The sequence below is a fragment of the Pan troglodytes genome, chromosome 9 (genome assembly GCF_028858775.2).
Source record: "Pan troglodytes isolate AG18354 chromosome 9, NHGRI_mPanTro3-v2.0_pri, whole genome shotgun sequence".
Lineage (NCBI taxonomy): Eukaryota > Metazoa > Chordata > Mammalia > Primates > Hominidae > Pan > Pan troglodytes.
In genome coordinates this window covers 72,389,245-72,409,337 of record NC_072407.2, presented here as the reverse complement: position 1 = coordinate 72,409,337, position 20,093 = coordinate 72,389,245, and the positions used below count along the sequence as shown (strand labels likewise).

Sequence of the window (20,093 nt, the reverse complement as noted above, 5' to 3'; positions counted from 1 at the left end):
CCACAGGTCCAATGCCACTTTAAGTGGCACTGTTCTATCATTATCTTCACTTCTCAGGAGAGTAAACCAAGGTACAAACAGACTCCAGGTCACAAACTCATCAGTGACTGAACTAGGATCTGAACCCAAGCAGTTTCACTAAATCACTCAACAGAGCAGCTCACAGACAGCTGCTGACCAGGTCCCACACTTTTGTCAGAGGACAGCTGCCTTTAGGTATCTCTGAAGAGCTGTCCAGTCACTGCACCATCAGGCGGGTTTCAAACAGGGGCACAGAATACAGACCAGAGCATGAAAGTTATGAGGGAGAGATTTGGGGTCAACATAAAGAAAAGCTGCTGAGCAGATCTCCTCCTAATGTGCTCTACTTCCTTCGAGAACAGGAAGGCCCAATCCACAGTTATCTCTAAAGAGAAGTGGCCTTGGGCCTCCTTCTGTAGGAACGCTGCCAGGGAGGTCAGAGTATCTGAGACAAGTAAGGCTAGATGGTGAAGTGGTCAACTGTCAGGTTTTGAAATCAGACAAATCTGAACTCAAATCTGCACTGTGCACTGTGGGGCCTCTCTAAGCTTTAGTTTCCACATCTGTAAAATGGGGATAACAACAGTAACCTCACAGGGATGTGTATGGGGATTAAATACGGGTTGAGCATCCCAAACCCAAAAATCTGATATTCAAAATGCTCCAAAATCTATAATTTGAGTGCTGACATGATGCTTGAAGGAAATGGTCAATGGAGCATTTCAGATTTTGGATTTTCAGATTTGAGAGGCTCAACTAGTAAGTGTAATGCAAATATTTCAAAATTTAAACAAATCTGAAATCTGAAATACCTCTGGCCCTAAGCATCTCAGATCAGGGACACTCAGCCTATACCAAACTGGGAAAGCACTCAGCACAGTGCCTGGCATACAGCAAGAGCCCAATGCTAGCTGTGATTATTATGAAAATGGGTCCCCCCGCATCTACATTCTATAGCTTTGCACTAGTAATTTCTTATTTCTAAAACTACTACGTCTATGAATAAGCATGTAATGATCAGAAGGCTGAAAAGGTGAAAGAATGGCAAGCTGTTACATTTGTCCCAGTGTTCTGTGAAAACCGCTAATGACCAATTTCCAATAGAACAATTGTCAGTAAGGTGCTAGGTCACTTTAAACACTTCCATTAAAACGCCAACCATTCATTATTATACAACTACATAATGCTACATTTATGGAAAATATGATAGGTACTCTTCAATACATTATGGAGATACAAAGATATGTTAAATTACTAAACAATTTACCTTTCTACGATGTTTCCTTAAATCACTAGGCTGATAGATGCATGCAAAGAAATGAAGAGAAACCAGATTTACTATATACACTTTGAAGTTAAAAATTCAAGGATCAGTATAAGCAAATATATTAAAATAGAAATGACAGGCGACAGGATTTAGAGAAAATGTAACTGGATACAGAACCATTTTTTCACCAAAAAATTTAAATGTAAGTTATTAAAGGTTTATTAGAGAAACACTATAAATTATTACTTAGATAAAATTCTATTTCATGTGTTTTATTAAAATATGGCATTCTATATAATAAAAGGCCCTAACAATCATCTATTCTAAGCCAAACCTCTCTATAACTTAGTTTTCTTTAATAAAATCCATGTTATAATTAAAAATATTCCAACGGATGAGGAAGTTACTGCAATACCAATTATAAAACTGAACAAACCTACTTTTAGTTAATCACCTGTTGGACATTAATGTAAAATCCTTACCTAGAATTTGATTTACCACTTTTCAAAAATAAATTTATTGCTTAAAGCAAGGTATCCTGTGAAAATATATAAGAACAAAAGCTAGCATAATATTAGGTAGAATCTTTACATCCATCCTATGATTCACATAAGATATTTTAATTTAAAAATAACCTATTAGAGATAGTTGATGAGACTCAACAGGCTGATGAGATTTACAGTCTTGAACACAATCATCAGAACCAGAAAGCATACTGTTTGTGTAAACAGCTTCCATTAATTCTACGCTTAGATTAGTTATGTAGGAAACACTTATGAATTACACAAATCCTACGTAATTTGAGTAAAAAAACTCTTAAACACCTATGTCTTGCCTGTATCCATACTTACTATATAGTAATACACTAATTTAAATTACCATTGAGAAAAAGATACTTTTAACTGAGAAAAAAACAACCCATTAATAAAGTCATCACAGCACAAACTCACACATGATCGAACACACACAGTTGCGTGGTTACCTGAGCATGCTGTGAAGAATCGCTATAGCATGGGGTGGAACTGGGAGGGGAGGTGGATGAGTAAACTACTGACTGATGGGGACCTGAGGTCTGGATTAAAAATGAATCTGGAGATGGCTAAAATAATAAAACAAAAGGATGACAGGAAATCAAAACCAATGACGGAAGCATAGAGACTGTCAGCCAGCATACAGAATTACAAAACCAGAAAAAATATATATACATACACAACTGTTTTTACGAATTCTCTGGACAGAAATAAGCACAAACCCACAAATAAAACAGTCAAAGAGTTTAAAATGTTACCTAATTAGTAGATGATGTAAATTATAAAAACAGTATTTCAAAACACTGCAAAATAGACTAGTTACCACCTCATATGCCACTAAAATGATTCACCGTCGATTTAATTGCATGCTGGCTAACAACACAACTAAAAACGAAAATAGATGGTAACGGGAAAAAATATGATAGAAGCACAGTTAAAAAGCAAATGGTGTAAATATGAAATATTTCATTGACAACACACTGACAAATTCTAAATATACAAGATAGTTTGGTTTTTTTTTAGATAAAGATGGGGTTCTCACTATGTTGCCCAGGCTGGTCTCTTAACTCCTAGCTCAAGCAATCCTCCCACCTTGGCCTCCCCAAAGTGCTGGGATTACAGGCGTGAAATACCATGCCAGGCCCAAAGGAAAGTTTTAAACATTCCTCAGATCTGCACACTTTGCAAACACCAAACACCAGAAGGTCATTGCATTTCCAGGTGAGAGGTGACCCTAAGCTGTGAAGGGAAGAAGCCCATCTGCTTCCTTAGGGAGCCACGAAGCAGCTGGCTTGTTCACGGCTTCAAATGCAGAACCCATTTCATGTTTTTCCTTTTTTTTTTTTTTTTTTTTTTGGTAGTAGATGCCCAGGAAGCTGGTTGGGCACTCCGAAAGGAAAGAAATGCACTGACTCCCTTTGTGCATTTTCCCATATGCTCTGATGTCTGCCTTTATTTACTTTTGCTAAGTGGTTTTTCCTATAAAACAGAAAATATTTCCCCTTCTGGCTGCTGTACTTTGCACAGATGTCATGCCTAATGTCACACAAACAAATGGTGGCATGCTAGCCTGGTCATCCAAATATTAAAATTTTTTTAAATATTTTTTGGGATTTGTTTTGAGACAGGGTCTCACTCTGCTGCCCAGGCTGGAGGGCAGTGATGCAATCATGGCTCACTGTAGCCTCGACCTCCTGGGCTCAGGTGATCCTCCCACCTCAGCCTCCAGAGTAGCTGGGACTACAGGCACACACCACCAGGCCCAGCTACTTTTTGTAAAGATGGGGTTTTGCCATGTTGCCCAGCTGGTTTTGACCTCCTGGGCTCAAGTGATCTGCCCACCTCAGTCTCCCAAAGTGTGAGGAATCACAGGCATGAGCCACCATGCCCGGCCCCAGATATTAAAATTAGTTTGTCATAACTGAATGATTAAATAGTAACTAGTTTTTATAATCTTGAACCTCTTAGAATAATGAATGTACTTGATTTTCTTGTGGGTAGATTTGTAGTGTCCAAGATTTCATACAGGTATGCTGAGGGCAGCCACAGCAGGGAAAGGGCGGATACGTACAAGGGTCATGACGCCCAGTCTGTCCACTTCCCGAGCTGGACTGTGAGGGATCCTTCGTGGGGTGGAGCGCCCACTGCCCGGAGGGGAGGAGCTAGCAAGCGAGGAAGCAGGGTAGGGGGGAATGGAGCTCATTGATCTAAAACGACCAAGATTGTCTAGACTTCCACTGCCAACTCGACTTTCAATCTCCTCTGCCCGCTGCTCTGTATTTTCTTTTTCTTCCTGAATCAACCTAAAATAAAACAAAAGCAGTCAGTCCTCCTGTTTCGGCAAACAGATTAATGTGTTTGCATGAGAAAAACCATGCTTATACTCTGTATTACTATGAGTAAACTCCAGTAATAAGCTGCTCAAACAATGAACACTTCAGCAAAAATGTTCTACTCTTTTTAAATTTTTATTTATTTATTTTTCTTTTGAGATGGAGTCTCGCTCTGTTGCCCAGGCTAGAGTGCAGTGGCGCGATCTCGGCTCACTGCAACCTCTGCCTCCTGGGTTCAAATAATTCTCCTGCCTCAGCCTCCTGAGTAGCTGGGATTACAGGCGCGTGCCACCATGCCCGGCTAATTTTTCGTATTTTTAGTAGACACGGGGTTTCACCATGTTGGCCAGGCTGGTCTCGAACTTCCAACCGCGTGATCCGCCCGCCTCGGCCTCCCAAAGTACTGGGATTACAGGCGTGAGCCACAGCTCCTGGCCAAATTTTTTATTTTTTCAGACAGGGTCTCACACTGTCATGCCGGCTGGAGTGCAGTAGCATGATCACAGCTCACTGCAGCCTCGAACTCCTGGACTCAAGGGATCCTCCTGCCTCAGCCTCCCAAGTAGCTGGGGCAACAGGTATGCACTACCACGCCTGGCTCATCTTTTAAAATTTTTTTTGTAGAGACAAGGTCTTCCTATGTTGCCAAGGCTGGTCTCAAACTCCTGACTTCAAGACATCCTCCAACCTCAGCCTCCTCCCAAAGTGGTGGGATTACTGGCATGAGCCACCACACTGGCCTCAATCTTTTTTAATATACTACATCTTACAACAACAAAAAGTAAACCTTCCATTGAGTCTTGTTGGTTCTGGATATCATTAACATTTGATTTTACTTATTTACACAAAAATTCTGGAGAAGGCTGGATGGCAATTTTTCCTATGGTTGCAATTAATAATTTCCTTACTAAGTAATATTTTAAAATTTTATGACCCTTATCTCCCCTATTCTTAGAGCAAAGCTGAAGAAATCTACAGATTTCTTCAACTGGAAATCAGGAACTCTAATATAAAGAACAGATGCACAAAACAATTAGGAGTTTCCCAACACTTAACTGTTTAGACTAAACGAAAATATTGAGTTGGTTCTTTTTTTTAGTTTAAATTTGAACCAGAGCGTTATCTGATGGGATTCTCTACCATCCTCATCTAAATTTCTGGATTCATGCCAACCATGCTACATTAATTTGGAATTCGAGATTAACGCTCCTCTCTCCTAGAGTGTCATGGATCACTAGACAGCAGTTTTAATATTTGACTGTGCCAATAATAATTATTCTAGTATTAAAATATAGAAACCTTGCAATAACCCTTCCAATTAAAGTTCTACTTACATTTCTAAGAAAAGTGCTTTTTGATCGTTATTAATAGAAGAAAATCCACAAGTCCGTGGACAGAACACTTACATCAGGTCAACTTTCTGCATAAAGAGGAAACACTTTTATCTAGCTATACATCATAAAAAATAAAAACAAAAGGTATATAATCCTTTCCCAGCTCCCATAATGATGAGGAAAGACGATCTTTCTGAACGCTTCATCACACTAATTATTTTACACCTCCTCCTTCAAAGGGCCCCCATGCCTGGCAACAGATGCTGCAGGGGTCTCTTCGCCAGTTTTCAAGGTGGCACATGAAATGGGAGTTATAAAGTCAAAAACACAGGCAGCACACCAACTTCTTACTTCAGAATGTACAGCCCTATTTTTTTCTTTTTAATAAAAAAAAAAAAGCTGGAGTAACACAGCTCTTGTTGATGTTTCTCTTAACCTTCTCTTCTTTACCTCCTGTTCTCTCTGACCAGGACTGGCACCTCCACCCACGTAAACTTCACAAGCAAGTCGTGGCAGCACCCCACCCAGACCTGCTGCAGGACTCCACACACACACCTGCTCCTCACTTGGATTCAGGCTGGCCAAGCGGCACGTCAGGCCAGGGCCCGAGGGTAGATCCCAGGCACCCCCTGGTCACACTGCTGTGTCCCTAGGCCAAGCCAGCGTGGGCAGGGTTTACCGGTCTCTTCATAAATATAAAAGCAATTCTTGGATTCCATTCTACAGTTGGCCCGTTTTGTAAGTTCTGCATTATAACTGCTAAAGTTGCTAAACAAAAACCCTTTAAAATACTGACGAGACAAGAAAGATTCAAACCTGCACTCTGAGCACTCACTGTCCATGTTAACTTCACACAGGGAAAGGCACACTGGAGTGGAGCCATGCACTCCTGAAGAGCTCCAGTGTTCTGTGCCAGGCCACTGTGTGACGGGACCTGAACATGTGAGGCTCTGATGTACGCACACTCATCACAGCGCCTGGCCTAATTTTTGTATTTTTTGAGACAGATCTCACTCTGTCATCCTGGCTGGAGGGCAGCAGCATGATCACAGCTCGCTGCAGCCTCGAACTCCTGGGCTCAAGGGATCCTCCCGCCTCAGCCTCCCAAGTAGCTGGTGTGACAGGTATGCACTACCACACCTGGCTCATTTTTTAAATTTTTTTTTGTAGAGATGAGGTCTTCCTATGTTGCCAAGGCTGGTCTGAACACAGCCCTGGCTCAATCCCTAGTCTCCTTTAAGCCAGTGTCTTCCTCATCTCAACAAACAGACTCCATCCTTCCGGCTGTTCAGCCCAAAGGCTCGGAGTCATCTCTGACTCCTGTCTTTCCTTCTCACCCTGGATCCAATCCCTCAGCAAATCTTGTTGGCACTCCATAACAATACACTGAACACGCTCCATGTGCTCCTTCTCCTTCCTCCTTCACGCCCCTGCTCAGACGTCACCCTCACTATACTGACTCCCTGGCCTCCCTTCTTAAAATTCTTATTTCCCTGCTCACTCCACAACTCAGGGCCGCCCTGAGTCCCACTTCCATGCTTATTACCATCTGACGTACAGGGATCGTTTAAAAATATGTCCACAAACACTTTTAACACTCGTCCCTTTAAGAGGTGGAGGGTGATTCTCACCCCAAACGCTGAGTGTGGGCAGGACTCAGCACCTCACTCAAATGAACAGAATAGAGAGGAAGTGAAGGCTGTGGCTTCCAAGACCAGGACTGGAAAGGCTGTGGGACTTTCTCCTCGCCCTCTCCTAGAGTACGGGCTGCTTGCATCACAATGCAAGGACCCTAGAGCAGCCCCGGTGGCCAGTTCCAAGTGGTGGGTGACGGCCCCGAGGCCTCCTGCCCCAGCTGGGTCTTTCTGTGGCTCCAGCCTTGCCAGATTGAGCTGGGACTGTCCTGCTCTGCTGCTCCTGTGCTCACAGGAGCTGTGAACTACGAAATGTTCACTGTTTTAAGCCACTGAGCTCCGTAGTAATTTGTTCCACACCAATAGTCAACACACACACACTACCAGACTCTATCTGTCGACTGTTTGTGTCCTCTGGGATGCAGGCATTCTTCCTGTTTTATTACACACTGCTGCAGGCCTAGGACTCTACAGGTCTGTAATGGGGCCTGGCCCAAACTAGCTGTTGAGTGACGATGGGGGCTAAAATTATACTTGCGTGTATTGAAACAAATGCTGCTGAACAGACCAAAGTAAGAAGGTAAACGTTCTACACTTTTAAACGTCACTACACACAGCCTCTTCTGTGCAGGAGGCTGCACATGCGGCAGGTGATAGCAACGCGCTCCTTTCAGGGTTCAGGGTCAAGGAGGGACACTAAGACCAGAAGGGGGTTGATAAGCAACCCTTCCTCCCGCTTCCCACCATATGCGCCCGCTCCGGCGTGCATGTGTTCTGAGTGCTGGTCTCTCTGGTGAGTGGCACTGGCCTGTGGAGGCAGCCACTGCTATTCATTCAAGGCAGGCTTCAGTCCGTCATCTCTTCCCAGCCCACCACCGTGCACACCTTTCATCTGCACTCCGGATCAGGAAGGTAGGCCGATCGGCCTCCTCCAGATGTGCTCAGCTCATGTGGCCTTCCAGGTGCAGCTTTCAGGACGGCAGTGGGAGCTGGGCTGAGCCCCTTCAGCACCCTCCAGCTAGGTGGCAAGCTTCTCAGGGGAAGGACCTCTCAGGTCCCACAATGTCCTACAGAAAGGTACTAGTGCCGTAACTGTGGGGAGAGTGCCCTGGTTACCTGAATTTTATATTCAAGGGCAATTTCAGACCTTAAAATTCTTAAAACAGAAGTTAAGTAAGTTCTATTATTATGTAATACTTAGAAAATGTTAATAGTATTTCATCCAGACTTTTCCAGGCAGGATGAGATTCCTCAGAGACACCCATGCGTGTGGTGAGTGTCATGCACGGTTGCACACACCTGATCTCTTTGTTGATGGCGTCCAGCTGCTCCTGAAGCATCATGGCTAGTGTGTGCGCGTCGGCCTGCCCGCTGGGCGATAGCACGTCAACTGAGCTGAGGAGAGTGTCCCTGTCATCTTCACCATCAGACACGTCAGCATCACTCTCGAATGCTTGTGCTACATTTGCCAAGACACTAGCTTGCTGGGCACGTTCCCAATCCTGCTCATTAAGAGTTTGTACCTATAAACAAGAAAACCAAATCTCAGTAGATAAAGTAACAACATTAGTTGTAGAAACATAAATCTATTGGAAATTTAGGAATTCTTTAATGAAAGCCCAAAAGATTTTAGAAAGATGGGCCATGCTTATAAGGTACTGACATGAAGCAGGCAGTATTTAAGAAATTGGGGAGGGCAACAATCCATTCCTTGGACCCTTGTGATATTAACGCCCTAACATGGACATGTGGCATTTCCATGGCGAAATACACAACTGGGAGATGGCAGAGTCAGAAACAAAAACCGAAAATCAGCCGGGAAGGGTGGGCAGGGGGAGGATGAAGAGAGGCTGATCAATGGCTGCAAATAGAGCCTTAGAAGAAATAAGACCTGGTGTTGGACAGATCAGCAGGGTGACTAAAGTTAACATTACTAGGTGATACACGCCAGGCGTGGTGGCACATACCTGTAAACCCAGCATTTTGGGAGGCTGAGGTGGGTGATCACCTGAGGTCAGGAGTTCGAGACCAACCTGGCCAGCATGGCGAAACCTCATCTCTACTAAAAATACAAAAATTAGCCAGGTGTAGTGGCTCATGCCTGTAATCCCAGCTACTCGAGAGGCTGAGGCAGGAGAATTGCTTGAACCTGGGAGGTGGAAGTTGCAATGAGTCCAGGTCGCGCCACTGCACTCCAGCCTGGGCGACAGAAAGAGACTCTGCCTCAAAAAAAAAAAAAAAAAAAAAAAAAAGGTGATACATTTCAAAATAGCTGCAAGGGAATAACTTGAATGTTCCTAGTGTAAAGAAAAGAGAAACACGTAAGGTGATGGATATCCCAATTACCCTGATTTAATTATACGAATGTATCAAATTATCACATATATCCCCAAAATATGTATACTTAATATGGATCAATAAAAAAATATACCTTACTCCAATTATACATGCTACTGGAAAGTTACAGAAAAAAAAAAGATTTAAATCCATATCAACTGAGTTCACTCAGTTGCTGTAAATTTCATAAGTGTTTTCAAGTTCCCTCTAACCAACCTGCGTGTCCACATCCCGCCCTACCTGAGGCTGGCACTACCAAGCTCGAACGAGGAAAAGGAGGGCAGCAGCAACTGAGAGAATCAAGGGCAACCTCAAGAATGGCAGTGTATGCGGCATGGGCAGCTCAGTGCTGAGTGGCCGTGTCTGACTGAGGCATTATGTATGTCATCAGAATGCAGAAGGAAAAGTGTGTGTGCCGGGACCTACGCAATCCCCCCAGGGGTGATTCTTTCATGCCACCTCACTCTTCAAGCCCCCAACACCTCCTCTCCCATTCTCACTCCCAGCTGGCGACCTTCCCATTTCATGGAGACAAAACCAAGGCCTGCACTCGGCCTTCCTCCTCTCTGAGGTCAGCCCCACCTGCTGGGCAGCAGCCTCAAGCCCTGGCTCACACCCGGATCTCCGGCCATCACAGCTCCCTCTCTGGATAAGCAAGTTCCACTAGCTCGTTCCATTAGCATAAGGACATCTTCTCCCCCATCTCACCTTAAAACACCACGGCAGAAACCAAGGCCCTTCCCCAGTCCCTGCCCGGGCGGGTCTCCTTTCACCCACCCCTCCACTGTTTTGCTCCCAACCAGAGTAAAAGATCCTGGTGAGCCACCTCCATTCTGTCTTCCTCTCCCCACTTCTCTAGACCTTGCTGCAGGCCAGCTTTCAGCGCTTACTTCCCTGCCAGCGGGACTACTCTATGGCAGTTCCAACGTGCTCCCCGTTACTAAGGCCACCAGCTGTCCCTTTGTCCCGTCTCCCATCTGACCTGGCCCACAAGCAGGGTGGGCTCCGCTGCTCTCCTCTCTTCCCTGAGCACTCTACCCAGTTGGTCCCAGGACCCTACCCCTCGCTAGTCATGCCTCTGTCTCATTCCTTCCCAGTCTCCCCACCGATGGCATTGGAGCACCCCAGAGCGCCATTCTTAGACCTTGTCTCCATCCAGGCACCCATGAGGTGGCATCGTCTTGTCTCATGTTTCTTAATACCATCCATATGCGCAAAATGCCCCAATTTTCATCTCTAGTTCTAGATGTCTCTTGGGTTCCAGACTGTGATATTCAACAGCCAACCTGCCACCTCCCCTGGACAGCTGACAGTCCCATCAACCTGAACATGGCCCTGGCTCAATTCCTAGTCTCCTCTAAGCCAGTGTCTTCCTCATCTCAACAAACAGACTCCATCCTTCCGGCTGTTCAAGCCCAAAGGCTTGGAGTCATCTCTGACTCCTCTCTTTCCTTCTCACCCTGGATCCAATCCCTCAGCAAATCCTGTTGGCACTCCATAACAATACACTGAACACGCTCCATGTGCTCCTTCTCCTTCCTCCTTCACGCCCCTGCTCAGACGTCACCCTCACTATACTGACTCCCTGGCCTCCCTTCTTAAAATTCTTATTTCCCTGCTCACTCCACAACTCAGGGCCGCCCTGAGTCCCACTTCCATGCTTATTACCATCTGACGTACAGGGATCGTTTAAAAATATGTCCACAAACACTTTTAACACTCGTCCCTTTAAGAGGTGGAGGGTGATTCTCACCCCAAACGCTGAGTGTGGGCAGGACTCAGCACCTCACTCAAATGAACAGAATAGAGAGGAAGTGAAGGCTGTGGCTTCCAAGACCAGGACTGGAAAGGCTGTGGGACTTTCTCCTCGCCCTCTCCTAGAGTACGGGCTGCTTGCATCACAATGCAAGGACCCTAGAGCAGCCCCGGTGGCCAGTTCCAAGTGGTGGGTGACGGCCCCGAGGCCTCCTGCCCCAGCTGGGTCTTTCTGTGGCTCCAGCCTTGCCAGATTGAGCTGGGACTGTCCTGCTCTGCTGCTCCTGTGCTCACAGGAGCTGTGAACTACGAAATGTTCACTGTTTTAAGCCACTGAGCTCCGTAGTAATTTGTTCCACACCAATAGTCAACACACACACACTACCAGACTCTATCTGTCGACTGTTTGTGTCCTCTGGGATGCAGGCATTCTTCCTGTTTTATTACACACTGCTGCAGGCCTAGGACTCTACAGGTCTGTAATGGGGCCTGGCCCAAACTAGCTGTTGAGTGACGATGGGGGCTAAAATTATACTTGCGTGTATTGAAACAAATGCTGCTGAACAGACCAAAGTAAGAAGGTAAACGTTCAAAGGTGAATTCTTTCACTAAATGACGAATATATGTATTCAATTACTTCTTTTATTTTGTAGAAACAGGGTCTTACTCTGTTGACCAAGCTGGAGCGCAGTGGTGCAATCATAGCTCACCATAGTGTTGACCTCCCGGGGCTCAAAGGGATCCTTCTACCCCAGCCCCAAGAATAGGTGGGACTGCAGGGACATGCCACCATGCCCAGCTAATTTCTTTATTTGTAGAGACAGGGTCCTACTATGATGCCCAGGCTGGTCTCAATCTCCTGGGCTCAAAGGATCCTTCTGCCTCAGCCTCCTGAGTAGCTGGGACTATAGGCACACACTACCACACCCAACTAATTTTTTCTTTTTTTTTTTTTTTAATAGAGACAGGGGTCTCCCTGTGTTGCCAAAGCTGGTCTCAAGCTCCTGGCTTCAAGCGATCCTCCCAAAGCACTGGGATTACAGGTGTGAGGCACTGCTCTCGGCTTTTTATTTTATTTTATTTTTTAAGATGGAGTTTCGCTCTTGTAGCCCAGGTTGGAATGCAATGGTGCTTTCTCAGCTCGCTGCAACGCCTCCCGGGTTCAAGCGATTCTTCTGCCTCAGCCTTCTGAGTAGCTGGGATTATAGGCACCTGCCACTGTGCCGAGCTAATTTTTTGTATTTTTAGTAGAGACAGGGTTTCACCATGTTGACCAGGCTGATCTCAAACTCCTGACCTCAGGTGATCCACCCGCCTTGACCGTCCAAAGTTCTGGGATTATAGGCGTGAGCTACCTGCACCTGGCCTACTCATTTATTTTTAATCACTACTTTAAATCCATGATTATCATTGTATTTAAAAATGACTGTATTTTTATAAGAATTCCTATTAAAAGGAAAAAAAAAAAAAACTACAGAGGCCAGGCACGGTGGCTCACACCTGTAGTCCCAGCACTTTGTGAGGCCGAGGCAAGAGGACTGTGTGAGGCCAGGAGTTCAAGACCAGCTTGGGCAACACAGACTCTACCTCTTTAAAACAAAAACAAAAACAAAACCCTATTTTAAAAAATGCTCTAAAAGCTAAACTCTTAGTCAGAAAATAGAAAATGAGAGGAGGGCAAGAAAGCAATGACCTATCAACATTTTTATCCCAAAGTAGTCTGAAAGCCACGGGATAAGTAGGTAACTTTCACGTAAGCAGAGGTATTTCACACAAAGACCTTGCCTTGGAAGGCTCATCTCGCAGGGCTGCCAGTCGGCCTTTCTGCGGGCGCCGCAGCACTGCACTGGTGCTGTAGGAGTCTGTGTGGCCGTCTGCCATGGGGAACCTGAAATCTGGGACACTGCCCAAGTGGGGTCGGCTGAAACATGAAAAATAAGAATGATCATTATTAGAAGACAAGAAAATAAACTCTCTTTTAGTTAAGGCAGAATCTATCAATTTGGAAAAGTTATTCCACACAGGAAAGGGTCTCCAGGGAGGGCAATGCTCTCATCTGCCCCAAGAGCTACATGTTGCCTGCTCCAGGCCAACAGTTTTAGTCTCTCAGCCCTACCAGGTAGAAAGCTCTCCAGGAAAAGCTGTGCAGACAGCCAAGGTGATGAGCCACAAGGAGCCCAGCTGTCTAGGATGAGAGAGACCCCTCCTCTGGGTCCAGATGTCTGGCTCTGCATTTCTGCTCCACTTTCCCAGGGCTGACGAAAAACACAGCCACACGCCACTGCTGGCCTTCAACTACTCTGCAATTGTCCCACCCATGCCAGCATCTGTGGTGTGAGATCTTGGGATCTGTCATTCTGCTCTTACATCATCAGTGTCACACTCTGCTGGGCACCTAAATTAAGATATCCAAATATTAACTGATCAAAACTCCTCCTGTGTTTTGGAGTTTCGCCAATGATGTGTCTCCTCAGTACCAAGCTCTAACCTTTGAGTTACTTTTCTCTCTCGCTTCCTACTAAGCTACAGGCTCCTTGAGGTCACACCATTAGCCACATCCAGTTAGGCTGCCCACATAGCCAAGAACTGGCCTGCCACAGGTGCTGACAATATGGCTGCTCACTGGTTAATACCATACCCATGATGAAGTGAAGCACCTCTTAGTCTCATCTGGTCTAGTTCAGCCCTCAATGCTTCAATGTTTAGGACAAGCTGATCCTACAGAAAAGCAAAAGACTTACATTACTGCTATCTCTTTTAGATTTTAAAACCACTTGCCTCAAATGTGCTCAGATGTTGGGCATAACCCTAACAGGTTAAATCAGCAGTTACAAATACCAAACATTTTAATTCTGGGAAAATTTTCTCCAAGAGTACTGCAATAAACATAAACACTCAGACTACTATATTAACTTTGTAAGCCCTAATGAATGAAAAGCTGTGTCTTAGTCATAGAAAAGCTTTTCAGAAGATAAACACCAAATGATTAACAATTATTAGTTTCGTAGAGAAGCAGACACTTTTAGAGGAGAAGGGGAACAATATTCACGTCCTGTGCATCTCTGTATTGTGTTTAATTGTCTTACATCAAGTATGCACCCATCCCTGTGTCATGGGTATACTTGATCTCATTTCTAGAGCTGTGCTGTCCAACACTGGCCACACGTGGCTACTGAGCCCTGTAATGGGTTAGTCTAAATGGAGATGTGCTATGACTAGGAAATACACAGTGGAAAAAGAACGCAAAGTAGCTCACTTGTTTCTATTAATACATTATGAAATAATAACATTTTGCATATACTGAATTAAATAAAATAGATTTTACCTATTACTTTCTAAAATGTGACTATTAGAAAATTAAACATTACATATGCAGCTCATATTATATTTCTGTTGGACAGCACTGTCATTGATGCTAATATTTTAGCTTCAAATAAACCCAGAAAGGACTCTGAATTCTGAACCATATGCATAGCCAGACTCAAAATCACCTGAAATACAAAGGCATTCAACACACAAGCCTGAGAGTGCTAGAAACTTATGGCAGTGGACTATGAGAGCCACAAACCAAGCTGCTCTCCACTGTCAGACATCTGCAGTAACTATCATCATCATCAACTCAGTTCAACTTGGCTCTTCATGGATTTAGAGAAGATTTCAGTACCTTATCGTGTTGTGTTTCTTCTAACTGCTTTTTTGCACTTTCAACTTCTCTTAAAAGAGAGTTCTGAAAAAAGACAGATAGTCCTTTAGTGTTTCTTTAAAATGTCCCATTTAAATATAGCATGGCTGTATTCGTTTAAAAAAAAAAAAAAAAGGACCACACAAAGGGAACGGAGTAAAAGAGCACACCAGCAAGCACTGCTATAGTCCCAGGGTTAGACCGTGAGGCGGCGACACCTTCTCTTATATCTCTTACTAATATATCTACTCCTCACCAACTGAACTTCCTAAAGGTAGGTATGTCAAGTTCATGGTGCAAGTTCATTTTAATCAGTTAAACTGGCTTATACTAACTTTTAGGCTTTACAATTTCTTGGTCACTTGGGAAACCTGAATTTAAGTTTCAAATGCATAATTAAAATCAAAGATAAAAACACTGCTCCATTAAGGCTGACCCACTGATCAAGGAGGTGAGTGGGATAACGACTCTGTATGGTCTCTGGAAATGCCCTCCATGGTCAGCACCGTGTAAATAAACGTGTCATGCAATGAGCGGGAATCATTAAGTCTCTCAGATGAGCAGACCCCAATCCTAACAACCAATCTCAGGGCAGTTTCTGAGTCCCATCGCTAGGGACACTGCACAGTCAGGACAGGCTTTATCAAACGGGAATCCAGCTGCTGCCCATCAGAGCTTCTCCGACACAGATTCTAGGATATCCCTTCGCTCTGGTGACAGCTAACATGTTTCCATGATGACAGTACTCAGAGTCCAGGCTTAAACTTTTTCCAAATCAAATGAAAAAGAACGAAGGTAGAGGTTGGTTTATTTGGTTTCAGCTGACTGAACCCTTTCTAGTACACGATACAACCTAAGTGACCTATTTATAAATGAGACAGAAATTAACTTTTTTTTTTTTTTTTTTTTTTTGAAACAGGATCTTGCTCTGTCACACAGGCTGAATGAAGTACAGTGGCGCAATCTTGGCTCACTACAACCTCCACCTCCTGGGTTCAAGCGATTTTCATGCCTTAGCTTCTCAAGTAGCTGGGACTACAGGCGGGTGCCCCCAGGCCTGGCTAATTTTTATATTTTTAGTAGAGATGGCATTTGGCCATGTTGGCCAGGCTGGTCTTGAACGCCTGGCTGAAGTGATCTGCCTGCCTCAGCCTCCCAAAGTGCTGGGATTACAGACGTGAGCCACCACGCCCAGCCAGAAATTAACTTCTAATGCATGAACAATAAAGGGGTGAGGGTTGGGCCCAAAAAATGATCCTAGTGCAGGGGCTGGCAAACTAGAACCTGACGGCCAAAACCAGCCCACTGCTTGTTTCTACAAATGAATTTTATTGGAACATAGCCAGACCCATTCATTTACATGTTATTTATGGCTGCTTTTGTGCTAATGACTTGATTGGCATAAAATTATTTAATTACTCATAACTACTAAAAGCCTAAAATATTTACAATCTGGCCCTTTATAAAAACCACTTACCTACTCTCATTCTAGAGAATAAGAATGATAAACAATTTCCCATACACACAAATGGGGCATGGACTTAGCAAACAATAAGTTAATTCAATGACTGGATAACTGTGCGTACCTTTTCCACTTTAAAGAATAATTCCCATTTTCGGTAACAGCTGCTAACCACTGTTACACATGCCTGCTCAGGGGCAGATGAGCAATCTTTTGGCAGAGGGTGGGAAAGCTCCAGCGATGTCCGTGTTATCTAACTTACCTTATCTTCCAAAGCAGCCATTCTCTCTTTAAGATGAAGTTGAAGCCTCTCATTAGATTCTGAAAGCAGCTTGTCAACAGTGTCTGATAAACGTTTATTATGTTCTTCGTTCATTTTTTCTCTTTGCCTTGCCTAAAGCAGGAGAAACAAAGTCTTATAAACCTCACGTAAATCCTCAATCATTATTTTAAAAGCACAAGGACCAACAGGGTGAGCCCCATGTGTGCCCTCCCCTCCCCCGGTTGCTCCCCACACTGCCATCTTGAGTGGACTTTTGCATGGTGACCAGAACCAACTCATGGACACAGGGAACACAGGACAAGTCTTGGAAAGGTCATTAACTAGAAGGTCCCACTGCTCCTGCCACAGGACTCCTCAGGAATGTCACTAGTTGTTAACTGTCAGAGGGACTTAAGGAGCAGATTTATAGCAGATATTTAGAGGATGAGCCTGTCTCCACGCTGGTAGAGGAATTTCCCCTTGTGTAACTAAAAGCTTGGGTCTGGATTTGGGGAGGAAGGGTGAACTTAATTTACAAAGCAAAAAAGTTAAAAAGTTTGTTTTGGAAAAAAAAATTGTGCTAGAGAGACTTTCATATTTTTTCTTTATATCTTTACGTTGCTTAAATTTCTCGTAATGGAAATTTACATTCAAAAATCATAAATAATTACCTTAAGTAATTTTAATATGTAGTAACAAAACTGACATGTCTATTATTTTATAAAACCATAATCAAGTTCATGGTTTAAAACCTTTGTTTCTCAAATGACAGGCAGAAAGGGACAGGAAGTGTCAGTAGGTGGCATCTGTCCAGGTGGCACCTCCATGCCCTCATCGCCCAAGTGCCCTTGCAGTGCTCAGGGGGCTCCTCCCAGGCAGGAGGCAATGGCACGGGGTTACGACGTGCACCCGAGTCATGCTGCCCAGGCAGGAGGAGACAGCCATGAGACCGCACCATCAGCAGTGCATTCGAACCCCGTGCGCCCAATTTCTGCACTGGGAAAACATGGGTAGTGACCTCTCCTTTTCTCATAAGGTCTAACATGTAGCAACTATCATTACCTGAAAGGGTCCAGCACATCATGTGCCATACGGAGTATCGCATACTTCCTCTTGGGAAAGAAACAATATCCTTCTTTGTGCTTATTTTCCGTCAGCATTTAAATAATTTTTAAAGAACACAGCTTAAAGTTCACTGTTGTGTCTGTGAGCATGAGTGTGCATTTTGGAAGGGGAGGTGGGGACTGCCTAAAATGCACCCTCTCACTGGGAGTCGGAATCGTCGTTTCCCAGAAGCTCCTTTGATTCTCTGCAGGGCATAGCCAAGAATACAGATTTCTGGTGAAAACAAAATCTAGTAGCCTTAAATTAATGTTATAAAGTGGGCTGATGTGACGGTGCAAGAGTTCTAAAATTAGACACTGCATGCTTCCTTTCTCCACCTACTTGTTAAAGAGAAATCTACCCCAAACCCCAGGCCTGGTACCAGCTGGCCCTGGGACTGCTCTTGCTATAACTTTTTCCTGGATGTTCCATATTGACATCCACCCAACTCTTTCAGGAAAACAATCTTAGGATTCAATGGACAGAAGTCTCCACTGCCACACTCCTTCCTAGTGCTTTTTACTGTAGCTCAATTACGGTGTTGCTCTTGCTTAGAAACATTCATTCCAACACGCCATTATGTTTGGAGTATTTTAACCAGGGACAGAGGTCAGGCCTCTGACCTGCATGTGGGAATTCAGTGCCATATCCTAGACAAGTGGACTAGTCATCCAGGACAATGGACCTGCCTCTACATTTGCAGGGGGCAGGGGGGCCACGCCGGTACCACAGCTACCTAGAACAGTTCCCCTGATAGGCCGCTAGACAAGCAAGAAGCATTTTTGGACACCTGAAGTACTGCCTAGGATCTCAAATTTCTTCCGCAGCTCCCAATACTGACTGAAAACGACTACTGTGTGGGATGTACGCATTAGCAGGCGACTCACAGATGAGGGCGCAAAACAAATGCACGCGACCAGAACTGAGCTGGAGGACCAACATCTCAGTCAGGGGTGGGAGGCCCTGAGCTCCCCACAGCCGAGCAATGACCTTGCAGCACCCACTCAGCGCCCCCGCCCTCAGGGCTGCATGCTCACCCGCTGCAGTTCTTGATTCTTCTCCTCCAACTGTGCTTCCATCTGTCGTAACCTTTCTTCAATGTTGCCGTGTCTCTCTTCAGCCTGTCAGCAGAAACAGCGTACGCTGACGTCATCCTTACACTTCATTAACGACATGCTGCATACCACTGCAGTGGCAACAGGCACAACATGCTCTGCGTGGGCTGCTCCGCCATACTAAATGGAAAGCACATACTCATCCATCAACACAGCCTACGGGGCTTCACGTGCTGGGCCGTGAGGTGGCTAGCCCTCTTGTGTTGGTGATTCTGAAGCATGGCTGCTGCTGGCGACTGACTGGGTGTTTTCCCCCCAACCCCTATGCCCAATCTCAATGGAGTCATGATTCTCACATCCTTGGACTGCTTCTGGTTAGTAAGCATGAAAAGCAGAAAGCAGCGGCAAGCACAAGCAAGGAGCAGTGGACCCATTCTACCTTCCTAAGCTTGGAAGTAAGTTCCAACAGTTTAGCTTCCTTAGCAGCAGAGCTCCCAGAAGACAAAAGGTCAGACTACAAAGCCGACAAGGGACAGGAAAGATAACAGGGGAGAAAAGACATCGAGACTTTAAAAGCAGATCATGGAGTGGGAGGATAGGTTCTTACAGCTGTTAGCAACAAACTTGCTAGAAGGAACAGGTGTGTGAGCCCTAAAACCATCTGAATGGTCCAGAAGGATGCCCTCCCCAGCAGCTTGAAAAGCTTGAGCAAGAAGACTCAGGACGACAGACAGGGGCCTCAGCTCCTGCTGCTCGCCTGCCTGGCACTGCAGTGCTGGGCTCCCCACGCCCCAGAGGCTGGGTTTGTGCCCGGTGATGCGCTCCCTGGGTACTCGCCGATCCCAGGACCTATGACAGCATTTGCCTCTTTAGCTGCTTCCCTCATGAATAGGGAGAACTTGGAGGGACTGTGTCTTGCACATGCCTAGTCAACAGTTGTTGGACAAATGAATAAATATTACTTAAAAACACATTTTTAAGTAATTTCAAAATAATAAAATTACTTAAAAATGTGTTTATTAAGAATTTATCTTGATGGTGTTTTTAAAAGAACGGCATCTTCCTATTTCTGAGAAAAACTACCCTTCTTTTACAGAGACTTCTATCCTATGCTTAAGCTGGTGACCAAAACAATTCTAAGAAGCAGTAACTCTCAGATCACACATGCCGTGGACAAATAGTATACAGCGCACAAAACCAAGGTAGACTTCGGGATAAAAGGATCATGTCTGGCATTTACAAACTGTTCCAATCTCAGATGAAAGAGCACTCAAACCAAATCCGTGCTCTTCCACGGATTTAGGTGCTGATGTAATA

General features: G+C 44.7%; 1 protein-coding gene across 38 annotated transcripts in view; it reads right to left on the bottom strand.

Moving 5' to 3' along the window:
- Positions 1–20,093, bottom strand: part of PPFIA1 (PTPRF interacting protein alpha 1) — a 118,460-nt gene that overhangs the window by 36,681 nt on the left and 61,686 nt on the right. For 9 of the 38 annotated variants that reach the window (XM_016921448.3, XM_016921453.3, XM_016921450.3 and 6 more), the window contains exons 10-19: positions 19,216–19,290; positions 18,759–18,842; positions 16,618–16,749; positions 14,876–14,938; positions 13,850–13,929; positions 12,997–13,132; positions 8,419–8,642; positions 3,890–4,121; positions 2,271–2,387; positions 1,289–1,318 (exon numbers count right to left, since the gene is read on the bottom strand). In XM_016921448.3, coding sequence (XP_016776937.1) covers positions 1,289–1,318; positions 2,271–2,387; positions 3,890–4,121; positions 8,419–8,642; positions 12,997–13,132; positions 13,850–13,929; positions 14,876–14,938; positions 16,618–16,749; positions 18,759–18,842; positions 19,216–19,290 — 1,173 coding nt within the window. The remainder of the gene's footprint in view (positions 1–1,288; positions 1,319–2,270; positions 2,388–3,889; positions 4,122–8,418; positions 8,643–12,996; positions 13,133–13,849; positions 13,930–14,875; positions 14,939–16,617; positions 16,750–18,758; positions 18,843–19,215; positions 19,291–20,093) is intronic. The other 29 variants (XM_016921454.3, XM_054662490.2, XM_054662491.2 and 26 more) reach the window with 7 other exon arrangements.